Source organism: Alosa sapidissima, chromosome 4, assembly GCF_018492685.1.
Source record: "Alosa sapidissima isolate fAloSap1 chromosome 4, fAloSap1.pri, whole genome shotgun sequence".
In the NCBI taxonomy this organism is placed as follows: domain Eukaryota; kingdom Metazoa; phylum Chordata; class Actinopteri; order Clupeiformes; family Clupeidae; genus Alosa; species Alosa sapidissima.
This window is the reverse complement of record NC_055960.1, coordinates 11,565,891-11,588,590: the sequence shown is the minus strand read 5'-3', so window position 1 is coordinate 11,588,590 and position 22,700 is coordinate 11,565,891. Positions and strand designations below refer to the sequence as shown.

Below are 22,700 nucleotides of genomic sequence, written 5' to 3'. Positions count from 1 at the left end.
CTGACATCACCGTCAAATCAGAGGATATTTCAGAACTATTACCGTGGACAGCTCCCCTTAAGAGCATCTTAAGAGCAGTGCATGCGCGTTCACGCTACGAGCATGTTCGGGAAACAGTCGGAAAAACCAAACGAACGATCGTAAGATGAATCGTAGAAAACCCTCTTAAGAGCGTGTCTCCGTCGTTATCGGGGAAGTGGGCCCAGGAATCCATGGAGAAAACTCTGACCAAAAACTAGGGCTAATGTTTCCAGCAGATAACCTGTCTATTAGAAGCCATAACTCCAGAGGCACCTCAGGCGGTCAGTTAACAGCGTGTGTAGGCTAAACTCAAAAATACCGGAGAAATGTCAATAGCGACCTAGCCATTTAAGTGTGTCAAAATAAAAGTCTGGTGATCATGTATCCACCAACGCAGTATTATTTCATGTATGAAGGTTATACTGTAGCAGGTGTCTCTTTAAGAATTGCGGCCGGGAGAATATAGAACGGCCGTCGACGGCCGCTATGGGGTATAGAGGGTTAATAGCCTAAATGAAGTGTTCAGAACTTATGGTGGACCAGAATGAGTTAATTAAGTGGTGCAAGTTACTGATTATTATGCTGTATTACGTAGAATGGGAAAAAACAAGAACTTGAATTTGGGACACTGGTGGTTAAGTCCGGGACAGTGCCAAGTAGAATTCGGGACAGCTGCGGGACACTGAGAAAAAAAGTTAATTTCGAGCCCTGGATGAACATGAAATCTGGAAGGTAGAAGTGAGTATGATTTTCTAGTTCTGTTTTAATGAGGAAGTGACACATCAGTGCCGCTGCTAGCCATTTCGGTGCCTTAAGCGAGTTGTTTTGTGGTGGGAACCTCAAAGTCGCAACCTCCTGTAACCTCGCCTTTGTTGCCTTCATGGTTTCCGTTTAAAAGTTTCTTATATTAAAGCAACACCAAAGCACTTTTCCTGTTGCACGCACGCTATTTGTTTATCCAGCACTGGCTTTGGAAATAACAATGTCTACAGACAAGGTAGAGTACGTTGCATGATTTTATGAAAGTATGATGTATTGCGACATCAGAAGCAAGTCAAATTTGTAGTTTCTTATGTCTCATTCCATCGAACTACAGATCCGCTACCCAATTTGGCAAACTTGCATAGTGCGGTTATAGCCTATAGACAGTCCCCCAACCACACCTTACTTATTTACACAGCGCCGCGCAAGGCGAGAGTGAAACGTAAAAATGAATGTTCTCTGTTTCCGTTTATGATGTGATGTAACAATGTGTGTACGCTCTCATCTCTTTTTTAACAGACGTAATATGTGTTTAAAATGCTGACATGCATTGTGTGACGGAGTACCGTTAGACACACCTGTTAGTGGTCATGTGATTGAGCCTACATGGAACTAAATCATTGATCGTTGAAAACAAGGTTTTGTTTTGTATATCTTGAGAATGCTGTTATTAGATCTGTGTTTTGTTTTTCAGGCATTTTATAAAATAGTTATTAAACTACCAGCACAGAGCCAAAATACATCAATGTTCTTTGATTAAAAGAAAAAAAACACTCAGCCATCAAAAGCAATTCCATTTCCAAGTAATTAAAAATTAACTTTGTTGTGCGCAAACAAAGCAGCAACAATAGAGTTATTCAAATTTCAACAAAAGTCAGGCAAGTTTGTGTGTGTGTGTGTGTGTGTGTGTGTGTGTGTGTAAATTGTTTGTGCTGTTGCTGAATAGTCAACTCAGAGACTGTTTGAGCATGACATGCATGCACTTCATGCAGGCACCTGTACAGCAGGCCTGGCAGTGTGGCCTCGTCCTTACGAGAGGAAAGAGAGGGGCTGCTGACACGGTGTACAGAAATACTGTATGTTGAACCAATAGCCCAGCTAACAATTTATGGTTCCCAGAACGTTCTGGGAACCATAGTTTTTGGTTTCGGGAACGTTAGTTTTTGTTTCCCAAACGTTCCCCGAAGGTTAGTTTTTGAGTAAGTTTTGGTTCCCATGGAAAGTTTGCTGAATGTTCCGGGAACGTTAGTTCTTGGTTATATAAAACGTTCCCCTAACGTTATCTAAATCTGGAATTGGAATGGGATCTGGAATTATTTTTTAATACCTGTGACTGTACATTTGCTTACACATCTTCATGATATGGCGCACTAACAGATTACAGTTACAGACCAGTACCACCATAAGAGCACTTTTATAGCAATCTTTTGTTGTGTGTCTGTTGTCCACAAAAAATAAAATAAAAATCAAGCACCTTGGAGAATATATTGAAACTAACACGTTAACACATCATATTCAGTGTTGTTGCTGTGGTTGTAGTAAGAACTTAATTCAAGGATAGATAAAGAAAAGTAGCCTTGGCACAAATACTGTTGAACATGAAAGTTGGTTTGGAATGTGCTATGGCCTTACAAATGTAAGAGGAAAGGAAAGGACTGGTTTAAATGAAATAGTCACTCAAAGCTGCCACCTTCCCCATAGCACGAGGAACAAATTTGAACATGTCAACCAGCATTAACTCTTAAAACTAAAACCCTTATTGTATAAATTGTATGCATACAGTTTGAATATCCTGTGCTTCACTGCTTATACTCCTTTCGGTAAGTTTAAAGAGACACAATACCAGATGTTAAATCCCCTGTGCGAGCAAGCAAACAAGTAAAAGACAAAGAAATGTACCAATGTCAAGACAACCTAATTACTTCACCATAAAATGGTGAATCTCAGGAAGCGTTGCAACTGCTGATGAGACGATGTTTTGTTGAAGTTATCCTTTTAAAACCAGCGGTAATGACCCCCAAAAAAGGACTCAGAATGCCTTCACTCTCTGTCTCCCTACTATCATTTTCACAAACCATTAATTCAAGACTTAGCAATATGGTGTGATATTGAACACTAATAATTAATTTGTAAAGATATTCCAAATGAAATATATTAAAAAATCAGCCTAACCAGAGTCTAATTTTAACCAGATATTAATTATTTAGATTAAGGACTTTAAATCATTAGTGGTCACACACTGAGGGGAAAAAAGAAAGAAATACTGAAAAAAAGTAAAAAATATAATGAGGCTCTTTAGGTTTCCCTTTTTAGCTTGGTTTGATGTATCCCACTCATTATTTCTTTAAGCTTGGCTCTTTCCCTCAAGTTGCGACTTTGTCAAAACGCTGGCTACTTCTTCTTCTAGGTCAGTGATTGAAGCAGACTATTAGGTTCAAGGCTTTGAAACAGCATTAATATGCTCAGAAAGTGATAGTGTGTGTCAGCCCTAACAACAGATCCTGACACAAAGCCCATCCGTGTATCCTTTCTATGGAAATTCATCAGCTCTGTCCAGGAGTTCTTTTTGGCTAGCACAAATCAAAAGCCACTGCTCCTTTTAAAGGATTAACATAGCCTCATTCAGTTTTCATGGTTACTACCATTGTCCGACACATCGATGTAGACTTGTGATTTTTTACTGGATCTACTTGTGTCCCTATACAGGAATACTCCTGCCAAGCAATCAGTACTATTGTAGTAGCAGTAGTTTTTCCACTGAAATAGCCTATGACTGCATCTCTCCTGTGGAGCAGTGCCTGCACCATTCACGGCAGTTAGACAGTAGAGATTTATGTGCGCGTTGCCAGGAATGTTGCAGTATTTCACTTAAAGTCTTGACAAGGCGCTCTGTGGATCTGTTGTCTGTTGTGGAAGAATCACTTAGTCCTTTTTGGAGTTACTTTTTCCTCAAACAAGACACTGAATCCACCCTCTTGTTTTGTGTGTGTGCTTGTGTGTGTGTGTGTGTGTGTGTGTGTGTGTGTGTGTGTGTTTCCTCAGGGAAATCAAACCCGTCTTCAGGATGCATATGTTCTGCACCAGTTAATTAGGCCACTTTGATTGATGTAGTTGACAGCTTGATGCATGCTGTATAGCACCTCTGGCTTCTTGCTCACTGTAAATACTACCTCTGTATATCTCAGATCAGCTTTTATGCACTGGCCCAGTGCTCCGTGCTTTAAAGGCATAGTTAAAAGAGTAGGAAGCGATGCTAAGCCAACACACTTCCTGCCAGATTCAACAAATAGCTCTGCATGATACGCTAGCTGCATTCTACCTGCACACTAAACAGTCTGGGCTCTGTAAACTGGAAGTAAACAGAGAGAGCACATCCAAACATCAATAGTGCACTGAAGGGAGGGGTATATTTGTATATCTTTCTCCAGTATCTCTAACCCTACCTTTAACCACTGGATAATCCAATTCAAAATTGAGGCTCTCCCAGTGTAGATTCACCAACCACAACCAAAGATACAGTATTTGTGCACTCAGTCCCACTGAAACTAGGTTTTTCTCTTCAGCAGTGGTAAACAGTAGTATTTCACCCTAGTTCTGACAAGTTTGGATTTTACACATCTGACTTGAGAAGCTTTGGCTTGTTGCCTGTTTGAAACATGCAGGTTCTTTCAGGTGTTTTCACAACCATACTTTAATGATATGCATCATAGATGGAGGATTTGAATGGGAGCCGATAATGTTACATTTTTAATGTGTTCATCAAACAAAGACATCTGATAGCAGTAGTATGCACCTTGGAGTATGGTGTAGTGTGTGCGCAGCTCTTTTATTGCATTTTTAATGAGAAGTTAAGACAAGGGCACACATTTCTGTTGCTAAAATAGTGAGCAGGTTTTTTCAGTAAAATAAGTGTTCGTCATAAGTGAAACACCATGTGAATTGCCGCGTCTGCAGTGTTGGTCAAGTTACTTGGAAAAAGTAATTAGTTACTGATTACTTATCAAAGAAAGTAATCCAGTTACTTTACTGATTACTTATTTTCAAAAGTAATTAGTTACTTTACTAATTACTTTACTTAGTTCCTTTTCAAAAACACTATACACAACCTGAATACGCTTTTTTAAAACTTGGTTTATTAGTTTCAAACTTAACTTTTTGGTGTGTATACTCCTTCATTCGAATAGATGTAAATAACATACAGCAATAAAATAATTAAAACCAAAGTCTATTAACATTTAAAAGTTAAAAGTTGCAGTGCAGAGAGGAGTAATGCATTTACCAAAACAGAAAATGCTGTTGCATGCCACATTTAGGCTGTTCTAATGTCAACATATGTTTGAACTGTGTGTGTGCAGTGCCGCTGCTGGCAATTTTGGTGCCCAAAGCACAAATAAAATGATATTGTAATATATATTATTTAAATTATAATAATGACAGTCATTTTAGTTTAAAATATTTCTTAAGAAATACTACTAATTTGATAGCCTGATGAGCCAGACCCACATTAAAATGTAGGGTCTGGGCACTCACCGTTCGCAGTGCTCAGTCCGAGGGGCGGGATAATCAGTTGTCTTTCAAATTCCCTCTGCACGCAATAGGACAGCGGCAGCGCTATGAGTCCCATGCGTTTCCCACCAGCGGAGCTAGTTGGCTAGTTCAAATGTTTGCCAACTTAATAAAAGCTTAACTCGTGTCACACTGTTCGCCAACAGCAACATCCATCTTATTTGTTTTCAAGTAGCAGGGAATTCAAGCCAAACCGTTGCAACTCTGCCATCAATCATTATGTTAAGCCCACCTAACGACTCTATACACGATTTCATTGGCCTGATTGAGTTTCGATTTCTGGAGCTCACAAGCCAACGGAGTTGCTAGACTAGCCCTGGCAGCACTAAAAACAGTCTTACCTACTCCAAAGGACACTCGAGGCAAATTCCAGACAATCGATGTAAATGTCTGTGTTGATAGAATAGTGTAAGAAATACAACTACCCTCGCATCGCGTTGCAATAGTTATACTTTGTTCCCTGAAGTTGGTAGTAGTCATTTTGCATCTCAGCGGCGGACTGATATTACCAAGGCTACTACAACGGTCTCCACTGATAAATATCACACTTGCTTACATGGAAATGAGGTCCTATGTCCAAAATCCTGAACCACCCCTTTAATGGGGTTTTTTTCGTAATGTCTGAACTGCAATGAATTAAATGCTCCATGTTCGCGCTCTCTCCCGCACTTCATGTCTTGCACACGTGTGTCTGTTGTTTACATCTATGTCGCAAGCTACGTCATTGTCACGAGTTAAGTGCGCCACATACTCGACGCACCCGACCCGATACTCGCGCGTCGTGGTCACGACACTAGTTGCAATATTCTCCTGAACAGAGGTGTCGCTGTTGTGAAAAGATTAACGCTAACTACGTTACACAGCAGAAGAAGCTGCATTAAGAAACACTAGTAGCAGAGAATGTAAACGGGCTCTGCTATTAGCTAGCCTCTGTGATGGTACTTCAGACTTTGGTTGCTACTATTCACAACTACCACCATCATTATCATCTAGTTTCCAAGGTGTGCGCACAGGTAGATAGATATAGATAGATAGATAGATAGTTTAGTCATCCCGAGGGAAATTTTAATAATTTAAACAGTTTAGTTAGCTGGCTAGCTAGCTAGCAGCTGGCTGAGTTTGTGTAATTTCCTGAAGTGGAAAGAGATTTTGTTCAGGCCTTAATAGATATCCTTTGTTTGAAAATAAATCGTTTCTATTCTTTCCTCTTAATTCCATGTGTTGCAACTCTCGCTGGTAACTTTATTAACTTATTCAGCAAACTATTACAAATTCACGACTGTAACAAAACACTGCAACTCTCGCTTGCCCTCGAACTAGTCCATCTTCCTGTTTCCGCTTTGTCGCGCTCGTCTAAAAAAAAATGAGCGGTGCGCTACCTCGCGCTGCCTGGCTAAAATCCCAAAAGCCCATCTTTATGCAAATGAATCCGTTGAACGCGAGGCGACTCTCCAATGAAAGGACGAGGTTGTAGGTCCTTTGTTCTACCACAACGGTGCCTGTGAAACTTTGGTTCCGCTTACAAGACAAATAATGTTTTAACGATCTCTTCCACGACCACCTAGTAGTCCATAAAACAAACGAAACTAGGATTTGGATGAATATATTGACTGTTGGTGTTTCTGGTGAGGATTTGAGATTGCATTGAGTAGTTTAAATAAAACAAGATTTCCAAATGGCTTGCATAGTTTGTTTAGGCTATTAATGTGTTGTACATACTGTTAAGTACATGCCTAAAATTGTGGTCTATTTGTGGAAAAACACTTAACATACGTTAAAACGAGTTAAAGAGTATGAGCTGGTAACTGACATTTTAAACAAAACGCCCACCAGAAACACCTACAGTCAATATATTCATCAAAATCCTAGTTTCGTTTGTTTTATGGACTACTAGGTGGTCGTGGAAGAGATCGTTAAAACATTATTTGTCTTGTAAGCGGAACCAAAGTTTCACAGGCACCGTTGTGGTAGATCAAAGGACCTACAACCTCGTCCTTTCATTGGAGAGTCGCCTCGCGTTCAACGGATTCATTTGCATAAAGATGGGCTTCGCCCAGCTTTTTGATGCGCGACATATTTTCAAATGCAGCGCTGCCTTCCCGGAATGCTTTGCGGGCGCGATAAAGTCGCTTGACGTCACCCATAGGACTAGAGTGGAATGCGTGTCGTGCAAGTGGATCGGTACCGTTACGGTACCGATGAAGTGTCGTGCAAGTGGATCGGTACCGTAACCGATCCACTTGCACGACACGATATATGCATGGGGTCGCGCTGCCCCCCCTCGTTCAGTCGTGTGTGGGCGTTTTGTTTAAAACAGTGGTCCCCAAACTACGGCCCGCCACCTCAATTTAGGTGGCCCCCCAAAACATGTCCGAGGTATATAGGATCCGGCCCGCACGGGAGTAAGACATCGTCAAACTATAACCTCCGTAATTTCCCCCATTCATTCTCTATGGCGGGTCTTAACAGTACACATGTAATACTTTTTTGTCCACTGGTGGTTGTTTTGGCGCTGTTTCGCGTTTGCCATCGAAAACGGAATGAAATGTATAGTAGGCCTACCTGCAAACAATGTAAGAGGCCTCTGCTGACTGCATCAGTGCTCAAAGTATTCTAAAAATGTATCAATTAATTGTTAATAACTAACTAACTTCTATTCAAGTCATAATTCTGGAACTTTCTGGTATAATTATTTATATTTTTTATTCACTCGTTCAAATGTTCATACAGAGTTCACAAAGTTCTCATCAGGTGAGTGAAAGTTAGAATGGTGGATGTTTCTGTCACCACTTCATAAAACTCATAGTTTGAGAACTTTAAATTATTTGTAGGATATTGCTTGTTCACAACTTGAGCTGTGTAGCCTATGCAAAGTTCAGAGTTCAAAATATACTTTTGGGACTCCCTGCTTATAGTTTTGAGAATGCTATTATTATTATTTCATTTGAGCTACATTTTACACTGATATGGCAATATAAACACAGATAACAATGGTATTAAATTGCAATAGCCTATAGATTAAATGTAATGGAATATTCAACTAAGGTAGACTGCCTTTGTTCACAGCGCTAAGCTATTTATGGTTACTGATATACTCCGAGTCTCTGGCCCTCTCTTAGAGCCAGGCATAGTGAGCTGGCCCTCGGAAGAAAAAGTTTGTGTCTGTGTCTGTGATTTTATATGCAGTTAATTTAATTAATGACTATTTCTAGAGCTGTAGAGTTTGGTACTTTTAGAAATGGAATCCTCTAGCTACCCTGACATGATAGTTATACATATAGTGGCCCATCTCAATAAAACCGCACACCACTTTTTGTCTTTTTCTGTTACTTTCCTGCCACCCATCTCCAGCAAACTAGATCATAGCTTTGAGTTCCATCCAAGCCAAAGTACTAACAGATGGCTTATTACTGATTTTTAATACACTCATATGGCTCAAAAGACTGCAACTGATACCAGGCAATATGAGGCTCTGAAAAACTGCAGGAAGGTTTTTGTTGGAACTCTATAAAAGGAGGAATCTGTCCAAGTCCGCCTGCTTTATCATCAGCTAGCCGGCCATCATTAGCATGGTAGCGAGCTGGCTGTTAAAGGACATTAACATAGATCAAAGCCAATTCAGATCCTCCTTACTAAGCGAGAGGTGAGTGAGGCAGCGCCTTGTCAAATGTGCTGTCGTCACCGCTAATTGCAGGTGATGTCTGATGTAACTCAACCTCTTAGCAGGCAGTCATACTCCTCTGCGGTGGTGGTTTATTAATATGTTATCTTCTGTGACCGTGTCGGCATTTGCTGCCTCCCTCGTGACTTTCATTGATGTTGCGTCAGACTCCACCCGCCCACCCCATCCCCCCCCCCCCCCACACACACACCCATACTTTGTCCTCTTACATTTTTATCCTGAATTGAAAGCTCGTCTGAAAAAAAAAAACTGATACGTGTTCCAATACGAGCTGAATCAGGACCCAAATGAGTAAAAGGTTAATAAAGACTAATGGTTAACGTTGTTATTTATGACATTTCATGTCTTAAAGATTTGGTCTTTTCTATTCAGAGGATATCTGTGGATTTCTGTGGGTTTGCTGTGGTAATTGCAGAACATCTACAGAGACTTGATTTGCATCACATTGTCTCTTTTTACTCAGTATTAGGCATCAAAAGCAGTGTTTGAAACGGAGCTCTTTTATTCGCTGGGTATTATTCGTCTTAAGGCTCAGAGTGTGTTGAGCTCTCATCCAGCTAGAATGTTCTCACTTTTGTGTTGTCATATGTGGGTTGTTTATTGTTTGGTTGGTGTTCTATATTCGATCCTGGTATACATTTTTGAAGAGTGGGCAGATATATGTGTATGACTTTCTGACCTTTCCATTTTGTGGCCATGTAATAAGAGCTAATCTCCAGTTGTGGTCTGCCTCAGGACGATGCCTACGCCAAGTTCCTCCTTCAGAGAGGTGCCGTGCAGTCCAGCCCAGCTCCTTGTACCTCTCCGGAGCCGTCCCACTTGGCATCGGGGTCAGGCTCCCACCGTAAGTCTCCTGGCGAGCCGCGCCAGACGAGTCCCAAAGCAGCAGGACCAACTTGCTCGCCTGGGGTCAGTGAGGGGTCAAGAAGACCTGACCACGGCAGTGTGGCTCCGACTCGCTGCCTGTCCCCTGGGGCTCCCAGGCTGAGCTCCCGGCTGGAGCGTCCAGGAGCAAGGAAGAGTGGCCCGGGTGGGGACTGTAGGACGTCGCTCAGCAAGAGGTCTCTCCGAGAAATACCCCCCGAGGACTGGAGGATTCAGGTAAGAGAGTAGCGACTCGTTAGGATAACAGTGACCCTGTAGCTGTTGATTGAGTTGTGTTCTCATTTGCTAAATGGGTTTAACCTAACTTCACCTTACTCACATTGATTATATCCTGGAGAATGGAAAATTAGGACATTTAAGCAACATGCTGCTGAATAGTGGAATAGTTTCACATACAGTATAATAGTAAGTGATGTGATTTGAAACAAACTGGAGGGAGGCTGAGATAATTAATTAACACTGAAGCACTGTCTTTTAACACACAAGCACACACACACACACACACACACACACACAAACACAAACACAAACACAAACACACACACACACACACACATGAAGCATGGGTCATTTTCTCTCACACTAGAACATCCATGTTCAGGACTTGACTGTGCATTGTGCAGTGCATTGTGCTCCTTCCATTTCGTCTGTCAGAGTAAATACAGCATTTTGCTGAGCTGAATTTCAAACAGCTAGCCAAAAGAGATGGCAGGATGGAAGCAAGCATGACAAAGAGGGAATGGCTGGATGTACAATAAGGTAGTACTTGTGCACCATTGGGTCGCCTTGTAGTTTAATAATCATAGACTTACTGCTGCTTGCTCTAGACTGTGGTTTTTAACTTTTTTTTAAAGGCAAGCAGTGAGTTTTTATAGGAAGTGATTCAGAAAAGCTGTCAGGGTAGCATTGCATTGGACTCTGGCTTTAAGATTGACACTTTTATCACAGCGGAAGTGGCCTTTCATACGTTGAATGGAATATTCCTATGTGAACATACCCTAATAACTGTGTTAGATGAAATTTTTGGCCGCTTCAAGTTCAAGGGAGCCTTTCTGAAGAGAACTAACTGTATCAACATCAAGGAGCGTGACTCAGCATGTTCCGCTGTTCTTAGCTTATTTTCCACTCCTGCTGCTCTTTTGCAAGACACTTGCCCACAAAGCTTTGTCTGCAAACAATGTACGGCCAGCGTTCTACTTTGTCACTATGCAAGGGCCCTGCAGGGTCCAAGTGATCTATGCCGCATACATACATTTCCTACCCTCCAATTATAAGTGACCGCATGACTACAACTCTACAAGGGCTAAAAGATCATGATAACAACTACTGTACGTGTCCGTGGTTTACCCAGCTGTCTGTGCCCGCATCCGCAAGGGAGTATTAATTAAAGCCTGAAGAAGACTTACAGACACAGGATGAGAGTATCGCAGTGAAACACAATTGTTACCGAGGCCCGTTTGATGGGGAGCTACCGCTCACCTCCTAGTGACCTTCTTAAGGAAGCCAGCACTGTAATTAAGTCTGAAAACATCAGAAAAGGTTTTTTCTCCCATGAGCTAGGAGCTCTGGAGGAGGAGAGGTCCTGAGTGTCAAACTGCTAATTTGACGGTGCATATGCTTGGCTACTGCTAACAAGGTGTCAACAGTTTCAAACCCCTCTAGTGCCTTTTGCCACAAAAGCCTTTTTAAATCCCTTTCACTCTTTCACGTCTGTAACAACGATTAAGTGCGGTACTTGATGTCAATTAAATAATTACAACAAATGTTGCCGTTAATTGCACCTTATGTTTCTGGCAACAGATTTAAGCGGCTCTGCAATCTGTTGTAAATGGGTGGCTTTTGCCGTCACAAAAAAAATGCTAAATTGTTTTCACGGTCAACTGTTTTTTGTTGGAAGCAGATGTAGCTGTTGTTTTTGCAGACTTGGTATTGTAAGATGATCTTTATACCAAATGTAGAGGATGTGATGTAACAGTCATCAAAAACAGATAGTAGTATCGCCTCAATTAGAAATGCTGGAAGCATTGAAGTTCACCTCAATAGGAGTCACTGCTTTTCTAACAGTGGGGGATGCTCATATAGAATACTTGGCAGGCAGGGATGTTTGTATCTTTTAAAGCATTATTGATGAAATTCTGGTTTCTTATTACATAGCCAAAGAAGGTCTTAAAAGCATTTTGTTCCATCAGTGCATCTGTGTTTGTGATATCATAGTGTAGAATCAGTTGTCTGACTAAGAATGCAAAACCTTCCACCTCAGCTCTGTATCGGATCGCCCCCTATTACCACCAGTCCCGTGTTTCCGTCCTCTTACGTGTATGTCACTTACTATTAATTTCTTTACAAACCAAGACGGCGGATTTCTAAAGAATACCCACACCATAAGTGTATCTAAATTAGCTATGTATCAAAAATTACATATTACCGTGACTCGAAGAGCTATAAACAGTCTTGTAAGGCTGCGTGTACAAATCAATAAAAATCGGATATTTCGGGCAGTAAAAGCCCCGGTAACAACCACAACAGACTTTGTTCAAATCTACACACCTATGGCTACTAAAAAATTTACGGTTCATTTATCAAATGTTATTTTGAAGTATTAAAAAACATTGTCGTTTTAGAATTTTCGGACGAAATGGGTGGTAAATGGAGGTGTTATGATAGCATGACATACACTGGGCATCTTACACAAAACCTATGTATGTTAACAATTTTTATGCAACCCCCCGCCCCCCCACCCCTCCATACCCACACACACACGCATATTCTGCCTTAAGGCGGGCGATGGCGGCCGACGAGCTGCCCTGGTCTCGAGTGGCGGTGGCCTGCCCAGACCTGGGGACGCGGAGGAGGAGGAGGAGCTGCGGATGTTGGCCAGCCTGTGCCGAGAGCAAACGGAGGATGACGACGGCAGCGGTGGTGGCGGCCTCAGTGCCTCCCAGCGGCGCCGCTGCAACGTCAGCCTCAGCACCAGCAGTGATGACACTACCACCTGGACCCAGTGCTACCCTGTGGTGAGGAGCCACATCACGGAGGGCTTATAGAGGCCCCTGTACAGGCAACATGCAGAATCAGCTCCCACTCCCTGGCCCCCATTCCCCCTTTCTGCTGTTTGTCTCTTGGTTTACATGCTGTAATTCTGGTAATTCTCCTGTATGACTTCTGTATGACTGTATTATGTTCTGTATTAAGGGTATTTTTATGTAAGGTAGCCTGATAAGAAATCTCTAACATATAGTAAAAGCAAAGCTCTAAGGCCTGATATTGAATTGAATTGCTATCTACTGTATCAAAGCCAGCAGTTTAACATTAGATTGATTTATGAAAGCGTAGCTCGTTGAACAAGGTCAGCTCATGTCATCACCTTTCTGTTGACTCTAGCAATGTTCAGTCGATCCACTAATAATTCATCAATACAGTCAGTGCAAGTGACAATGCATTCAGCTTATTTTCACCATCTAGCCTTGAGTGACCATTTGTCACTAAACATGTCTCAGAGCAATGGCCAATGTCTGCAAATACTGTAATACTTCAATACAATGAAGTCACAACACAAACTAGTTAAGTGCTTTGATCAGATCATGTGAAATTGAAAATAACCAAACATGTTTTTGACCAGCTTATTATCAGAATTCAGATGGCAAATTTGTGTCCATGATCAGCTGGCATCCTTTCATAGCCTACCCAAGAACCCCTGTGCTATAAACAAGGGATGTGCCATGACCCATTGCTCATACTTACATATAGCAAGATAGGCTACAGTGCTGAAATTTGCCTGGAAATATACCAGATTTATGCCATGCAGACCATTGTGTCCATAAAATGGACAGATGCTGGTATAGTTAGTGAACTGCTTAATTTTGCCAGAAGATCAAATAGAAAATAGTGGTGAAATATCCACTTACTTTATTTTGGCAGACGTTGGTCAGTTGTCCACTGTCATGACTTACTGAGGGGGAATTACAAAGAAGAATGGCTTGTAACTTGTATGAGCAGCTTCTTATTATCCAGCACCATTCAGACACACTAATTCATATTCTGTCGGAAAGGGACTGGAGACTTGAGTGAACTTCATTTACATCGTCAAGTATCCTAATGGACATATTCATGCAAGTCCATCAAAAATAATCATTACGCCCACAAATTTAATTCATAACCCACAATTCATGCAGCTCACAAGTTCAAAAAGAGAAATTAAAATTCATTCTCCCCCGTAAGCCATCATAAATTAATACCTATTATGCTTGTCTTCTTAACATTTCATGTGACAAGACATTTTTTAACGATCATTCATCTCCTTGTTCTTTTGGAATTACTGTGCCTTTTCCATAATGTGTGCACAGTGAGTTTGAAGGCATTTCTCTTTATGAAATGGAAAATAAATCTACATTTTCATTATGTGCAGCAACAGTGCCCCCAACAGGTGAGCACTGAGATCTGCTTTGAAGACAATAGGTTTTGATCATCATGCCTGTGAACGTGCTACATTTTGTGTGAAGTGTCTATTTATACTTAGTTGTAGTGCAGAAAGACGGATAATATTGTGTGTAAAAAAATGTAGCAGGTAAGGTTAGGATGTCTATAATCTAACAGAACTGTAATCCTAATCTGTCAATAATTTCCAGCCCGACAGCCAGGGCCAGTACTACCAGAAGGAGATGAATCCTCTTCTCCACTCCAATCCCAGGTAAATACTGCCCCATAGATGGCCTGTGAGTGGCAGATTCAATTTCACCAGCTTCAAGTTATTCACCATGTTATATCATTCAGAATCAACTACACCTCTGTTGGAAAACAAATGTACGATAGGTGTTTGTTTTGAGAGAGTATTATCTTGGCATTGTCTGACTGTCTTATTTCGCATAACCAGACAATATTTTTCTGGAGAAAAAATAACTTTATGAAAAAAACAATGTGTGTATTGGTGTGTATTTCAAGCATATTGACTAGCACATAGAGCCAAACGGAGGTGTTTACCGATTATATGTTGTGGTGGGTAGGGGGAGCGGAATACCCGTGAGGTCTGAATTTGTCGCCAAGCTGTCACAGGTCTCAGCGCCGCTCTCCGGGTGGTAGTCAGGGACGGCCCTCCCCTTAGCGACGGGGATCCTATCTGTTGTGGTGGCAGTATGACTGTGCTTTGTGCGTTGTGCTCGGGTGGAGGGGTATAACCTTTTCCTCTGATGTAAATGCATGTCAGAGTGGAGCAGTAGGAGACCTGTGCTCTGGACAAGAGGAAAAAATGGTGGGCTACATGTAAATTGGCTCTGTTCTCTGATAGAGGAGAGAGTGAGTGAGAAGTTGTAATGATTGTGTTTAATTGTTTTGTTTCATTTTGTCAATGAAAATAGTACAAACACGACAAAAGGAAATGTTCTCAAAAGACAATTTGGTCGTTTAATTATATTGTTTCTGTAGAAAACACATCCATGAGTCTCGGTAAATGAACAAGCATGTCCACAGGATCATTTTGGTACAGGAAAGGGACTGTATGGGAGACAATAGTACAGGACAGTTTTGTGTGTCTCAAACCAAGGAAGCAATTAAGAGGCCACATATTTACATAATTAGAAAATTAGCATTGGGGTTGTGCAGAATGGAAACAATGTGGAGGGGAAATACAAAATATTTAGTCAGTAAATACAAATTTTGTTAAGTTCCATACAGTTAAATTGGTGGCAAAAGATCTGTTCTAGAAGCAGAGAATGTATTGTTTGAAGTGGTGGGAGTGTCCGCAAGTTTTTCCTTTTTCCAGTTGAGTTGGTGGCAAAAGATCTGTTCTAGAAGCATAACATATATTGTTTGAAGTAGATTTGAGTGGTGGGAGTGTCAGCAAGATTTTCCTTTTTCATTTGTCTTTGTAGGGAATGGATGGATGTACTCAGCCCTCCCGTCATCCCTCCGAGCCAGCAGAGGGCAAAGGGCAAGGATGACCTCTGCAAGGTCACAGATGAAGGTATTGGCTCATCATTGTCTGGCTTGTTGGTTTAGTCACACACACACACACACACACACACATAGATAGAGACACCACAATCACACACCTTGGCCATTGCACTCCTTGTTGAAATGCCATTTGTTTGCTTTGATCACTTTTACTCAGAGCATTAGTTTTAGCTGGTCCAGGGAGTTGATTTATTTGTTTATAACTCAGCATCATGCACTTTCAGACATTTTTTACTTTTAAAATTTTAACATTTAACTAGTTGTACAATTTTGTCATTTATATTGACATAGTGACAAGATTTCTTCTAATTGTTGAACTCTGCAATTTGGAGGTTATTCATTTGAATATTTTGCATCTTTGTCTTGCAGGGGCTGATAATAGCTGTGATGGTGAGGAGTTTCTCAACTTGCTCTACGATCCAGGTCTTAGCTGTTACTTTGATCCACAGTCTGGGAAATACTATGAACTGGCCTGATTGTAACTCTACTGTTTATAGTTTGTATCATATTGTATTGTATTGGACGGCATATGTAGTCTCCCCATACTGTAGAAATCCAATGTTCACACTGATACTGATATAAAGTTACGAAACACATGCTGAGTAACTGAATTGTATCAATTCATGATCAACTTGATATCAAAGGATAGGAAGCTCTTCCTTTCATAATTTTGGTTTGTAACATTGGGCTGGATTGTTTTTCATTACTGTGTTGTTGTAAAGTGTTCAACTCAAGCAAGAGCACCTTTCTGCATGCTGTTGTATTGTATGGGTTGATCACCAGCGGGAAGTGTTTTACATAAGAACTGATTTAAAATAAAATGTATATATAAAACAATATTTAAATGTTAAAATGTTGAGCTAATAGGTTAAATGAAAGTGTTTAACTCTTCAAATGAGGATAGTGTTTAATAAAGGCTATAGCTGTGCATCTTTTTTGAGCATCTTTATATATATATATATATATATATATATATACATATACACACACACACACAGCAGCCGTGGCCTACTGGTTAGCGCGGAGGGTTGCCGGTTTGAACCCCGACCAGTAGGAACGGCTGAAGTGCCCTTGAGCAAGGCACCTAACCCCTCACTGCTCCCCGAGCGCCACTGTTGTTGCAGGCAGCTCAATGCGCCGGAAGCGTGTGCTTCACCTCACTGTGTGTTTACTGTGTGTTTCACTAATTCACGAATTGGGATGAATGCAGAGACCAAATTTCCCTCACGGGATCAAAAGAGTATATACTTACTTTACTTACCTATACTTGAAGAAATGACTAATAAACAGCTAAATAAAACACATAGTCTGTTTATTTAATGTAATATGTTAATTATGTAACTCGTTTCACAGTAATCAATGACCAAACAAAGTAGGGTGGCTGTGAAATAATTTGCTATGGACCCTTTCAAGAGAGTTCCATTATCAGCATCATAGTTGGCCCCACAAGACTAACATTCCATATGTTATCTTAATGCAGAGGAAGTAGATTGGGGCCCAAATAGAACGTTCAAGCATTGTTTTTGTTTTTATTGTTGAAAGGGTCTATAGGCCTACTATTATGGCAAGCGATTTTAACATTTACCCGCTAAGTTTGACTATCTGGAATTAACATTGTAGATATCCACGTCTTTCTGACTAGTCGCAATTACATTTTAGATAGTTGGAATTGTCATTCAAGATATCTATAACGTAATTGTGACTAGTCGAAACGTCAGATAGAGATATCTGTAATTTAGTTTTGACCAAGCAAAACTGAATTACAGATATCTGTCATCACGTCATTGAAAACAACATTCAACTCGTCACACATCTTAAATGGCAATTGCAGATATCTTTAATTCAGTTTTGACTAGGCAGAATGAAAGGTGAAGATATCTCAAACGTCATTATGACTAGTGCACATTATTGTGCAAGACGTTGCTCTTTAGTTCCGTAGCAGAGCCCATCTACTTATTAGCCTAAACATTCTCTGTCCGTAGGCTAATTTCCCCTCCCCAACATAATCGAAGAAAAAGTGGGCTTATTTCCTTATTTCTATGAATGGAAGAAAAATAAGCAGCCATGGCTGTAATGTCTTGTTGACATCTAAAATAACTAAAACTCAGGGACAGCGTGTGGTTTATTAGACTCACGTTATCAACTGGCTTGATCTCTGTTTCGTAGCCTACATAAATTAGTAGGCCTAGGCTACTAAATGCACCAGCACCATCTACAGGAAACTCCATTCATAATGGTGTTGGCTGTAATCGAAAAAATCAAAGCAACATTGACTCATCAATTCTTGCTGCCAGCTCCTGTCTTGCATAGGCTGCAGCATTAAAAAGACGATTAAAAACTCCTTTGCCCTCTGGCTGCTCTGACATGGTGCTAATTACAAAGTTAACAGTTATAGTCCATGAGCCACAGGCCCAAAAAGGGGCATGTCACTACCACTTGGGGGGGGGGGGGGGGTAATTCTCACTATATTTTTCTGAAAGCTACATATCTCTGGAGTATAAAATGGTATGATAGCAAGTTGGATCTTGTAGCTTTGTGGCTGTACAGGCCTTCAAAGTTGACCTCTGATTTGAAAAAAGTAAATTCCATGTGTGGAATGTTAAACCACTCATAAGAGCCCAGAAAATAATCCAAACCTCATTATTACTGATGTGGTGTTTGATGTTGGCATACATATTTTGAATCATTATGTGATTTTGCCCTTCATTTTGGTTGATAAAATTCAAGATTTATGTATAATAATGATCAAATCTACGTTTTCAGAGACACAGCGTGTTGCAGCACTAATTGAAATGGCCACTACCTCACTAATCAATGTATTTATACCTTCCTACCTCCCAGCAGAGACTTGAAATACAATGATTACATAGGTCTGCATTGCTATGCTATTTACTATTTGTAAATGTACTATTCAGAAACACCCCAAAATTCAGTAAATTAGTATTTCATTGAAACTACCCATAAGAGATATTCCAAGAGATCAAAACATCATGATCACCAATCACATATTACCTTTACATTCAAGGAATACCATATGAAAATTGTTCACATCACCACATGTACCCAGCTTAACATAAATATTATAATTTTATAATGTCCAGAGCACATGAAATACATACAGTAATTTCCTGTGTATTAGCCGTATTGTGTATAAGCCACAGGACAGTGTTTTATGCAAGTTAAAAGAAACAAAACCATATACCATATTAATTGCCCCCGTGTATTAACCTCATAGCTGAAGAAATTTTGCAAAATCAATGTATAAGCTGCAGCTAATAGTTGGGAAATTATGGTAATTGCATCACAGGTGCTAAAATGATCTACATTATACATTTCAGTTGTACTTTTGATTAGTAAGAATGTGGGAATGAGATGTAGATGAACTGGTTGGTGAAAATATTCATACTTTACACATCAACAGGCACAGGCAAGGAGGCATCAGGCGGGGGCGGGGCGGGGCGGGGGGTGATGGGGGGGGCTTAGTTTGTTGGATGTCACCGGGATGCAGAGCCTAGAGTTTAGTAGGGTGACAGCCGCAGGAAAGAAGCTTCCTCTGAACCTGCTGGTTCGGATGCGGAGAGACCTGTAACGCCTCCCGGAGGGGAGTGGGGTGAACAGTCTGTGGTTGGGGTGAGAACAGTCTTTGATGATGCGCGCCTTACGCAAGCATCGCTTGCCCTGGATGGCCTCGATGGAGGGGAGTGAGGAACTGGTGATGTGTTGGGCAGTTTTCACCACCCTCTGCAGTGCTATCCAGTCGTGCAGAGCAGGTGTTGGTGTTGAGAGCCAGGTTGTTATCAGTGCACCACAATGTTAGGTGCTGGACCTCCTCCCTGTAGGCCGTCTCATCGTTATTGCTGATGAGCCCAATCACCGTAGTGTCATCTGCAAACTTGACAATGGTGTTAGAGCCATGTACAGGTGTGCAGTCGTAGGTGAAGAGGGAGTAGAGGAGAGGGCTCAGCACACATCCCTGTGGTACACTGGTGTTGAGATGTTGTTACGGAGGTGTGATCGACCTGTCAGTTTTTTGACAGGTGGACCACACCTCCTGCATGCCAGAGTCATTAACCCGTTTAATCCCAAATTTTTCCCAGACTTGAATATATCAAAATCATGTGTCTTGAGTAACCCTTTGAAGTAATCAATTACTATTTTTTCAAATTTTCCTGAAAAAGTGGGTGAAAAGGAGTGTTTTATGCTTGGTCACAATTGTGACCGTCCGATTTTAGGGATTTTCACACATTTCATTATGCAATCATCTAATTTTCAATAAATTCCAGTCAGAGATGATAAGGGGACATTGTCCCAGGTCTGTTCTTTACTTTTAATTTTGTATCACAATACAATACTCAACATTGCCTCTGCAATTCTCTATTATATTATAAGTGTGCCGATTTTTACATAGAAAAGGCATTATATCACACTATTATGACTATAGTGTAAACAACAGCAACCACAAATGTTTCAGAAAGTGATGTTGTTTGTCTGTTTGTTTATTATTGTATTATATAATTTTATAATTAATTAATTAATTACACAACAGATTGTCCTGCAAGTCTACTGCCATACTTCCAATGCCATTAATTGCCTTTCCATTGGACCAGCAATTGGTCTCCTTTGCTCAGTGGTATTGTTAAGGTCACTAAATGAAGTGAACCTATGTTACCTGGTCCCTATGCTCCAAAGGCCTTATATTCATAAGGCCCTATGTTCCCAGTGTCCTATGTATCCTGGAACCTATGCTCATTCGGGTACCTATGTGCTTTATAAAGCTGGAGGACCCTGGAAACATACAATGCTTGACCTGGGAAACACAGGACACCTGTCCATGATCCCATCACATATAAACCTGAGCAGCATAGGAGCCTGCTCTGACCTCAGTTATTGGCCTAATCTAGTGTCAGAGGGGTGTGATATCCACTATATTGTTAAACTTGATTAATTTTACCACTGAAGGTTCTAAATGCATAATAGGAAACATTCTGTAATTTGGACATACAATAGTGTGAGAGCAGATTCTTGAGACACTTGATCTTTATTTTTGATCACATGAAGCTTTGCTCATGGTTCGTCTGACTGGTCCCTGTGGCAGAGGCCCTTTACTGTACATAAGTGGAGGGGTATTGTTGGGAAAAGGGGTGGGGAATACATTTTCTGGTAAGGCTGTTCATATCTACTGCAAGTCTCTGCATAAATTCAGTCAATATGCCTTCAACAGGCTGACTGGCAAGTTGTTTATACCCCCCACCACCTTGTTTATATGTGACATTATGTAATATAATAGTCAATAAGTATAATGATTTACTGTTTTTGAGGTGTGATTGTAAAATCTGGGCAGTCAGTTAGATCTGATATGTGCAGGAAGTGACTGAAAGTGAAATTAAAATAAAGAACAGCATAGAAAATCAGCTATTACAATAACTATGTATAATAGTGTGGTATAATGGATTTTCTATGTAAAAATTGGCACACTTAGAATATAATAGAGAATTTCAGAGGCCATGTTGAGAAATGCCATGTGATACAAATTTAAAAGTAAAGAACAGACCTGGGACAATGTCCCCATATCATCTCTGAATTGAATTTAGTGGAAATTAGATGATTGTACAATGAAATGTGTGTATATCCCTAAAATCGGACTATGTTTTTTCCCAACGGTCACAATTGTGACCGTCATCATGTTCACTCATGCTATGAGAACACTGAACAAAGTTCATATATTTCAATTGCATCCCTTCAGTATAAGTATAAGTATAAGTATAAGTATATATACTCTTTTGATCCCGTGAGGGAAATTTGGTCTCTGCATTTATCCCAATCCGTGAATTAGTGAAACACACGGTTACTAGTCCGAAGCGCTAACCAGTAGGCCACGGCTGCCCCCCTTCATACTAGACACCTTAAAGATGATGTGTACCAAAAATCTTTGTCCTATGTTTACGTAAACATACTTTTCTAAGCTTTAGTTTGGGAGCTTTTGGGTGGACATTTTCTGGTCAGGGTGCAACCAAAACATAAGCAGCTCTGGCCATGTGACAAATTACACTACACATTTGGCACTGTACATATTTAACTGAGACCCTTTCAGGTTTCTATTTTTGGGAGAAATGTATTGATAATTCATCCAGTAACAGTTTTAAAGGCACAAGAGCAAGATTTTTTTGTACGAGGTGTGTGGTCCACCTGTCAGTTTTTTTCATCACACCTCTGTAACAACATCAGCTGATAAAAACGTGTCACACTACTCCACCGTGTGACCTTCTGATGAAGATGGAAGTATACGTCGAAACATGTCAAGGTCAAGAAAAAACATCTACCAATATATGTGTATGTGATAAAAAAAAAAAAAAAATATTTATTTCAAGTGTAGACACAATGAATGCAATACAAGTAGTCCAGAATCCAGTTACAGAAGGAGGTATTGATGCCCAGTTCACTGAGTTTGGTGATCAGTTTGGAGGGGATGATGGTGTTGAACGCTGAGCTGAAGTCAATGAACAGCATTCATACATAGGTGTTATTGCTATTGTCAAGGTGGGACAGGGCAGAGTGAAGTGCCATAGAGATGGCATCCTCTGTGCTCCTGATGACGATGATGAATTCAATGAATACATTAAAGATCCTTTGTACTCGTTTCAGCTACAATTTAAAAAACATTTGTACTGCAGACCTATGTATGTCATCATTTAACATTAATTTCAACTCGCAATTGAAAGTAAGGAAGGTAGAATAGTAATGATCAATAAGGTCTGCATTCAGGCATTGCCATAACATGTTGCTGAAAACTCAAATTAGCTTTTTTTGCACATAAATCTTGAATTTTATCAACCAAAAT

General features: G+C 40.5%; 1 protein-coding gene and 1 long non-coding RNA gene across 6 annotated transcripts in view; one reads left to right on the top strand and one right to left on the bottom strand.

The window, feature by feature from the left end:
• cfap20dc (CFAP20 domain containing) overlaps positions 1 to 16,774 on the top strand; it is a 61,471-nt gene extending 44,697 nt beyond the window's left edge. For 2 of the 5 annotated variants that reach the window (XM_042089413.1, XM_042089412.1), the window contains exons 14-18: positions 9,767 to 10,132; positions 12,694 to 12,930; positions 14,542 to 14,603; positions 15,781 to 15,872; positions 16,232 to 16,773. In XM_042089413.1, the coding sequence (XP_041945347.1) occupies positions 9,767 to 10,132; positions 12,694 to 12,930; positions 14,542 to 14,603; positions 15,781 to 15,872; positions 16,232 to 16,338 (864 nt within the window). In that variant the 3' untranslated portion in view covers positions 16,339 to 16,773. Of the gene's footprint in view, positions 1 to 9,766; positions 10,133 to 12,693; positions 12,931 to 14,541; positions 14,604 to 15,780; positions 15,873 to 16,231 lie in introns of all 5 variants that reach the window. The other 3 variants (XM_042089415.1, XM_042089414.1, XM_042089416.1) reach the window with 2 other exon arrangements.
• LOC121707113 lies at positions 693 to 21,999 on the bottom strand. Its single transcript, XR_006031242.1, has 3 exons — positions 21,915 to 21,999; positions 11,571 to 11,574; positions 693 to 703 (listed from the first exon to the last, which is right to left on the bottom strand). It is a non-coding gene; the product is annotated as an uncharacterized LOC121707113 (long non-coding RNA).
• Positions 22,000 to 22,700: the final 701 nt, after the last annotated feature.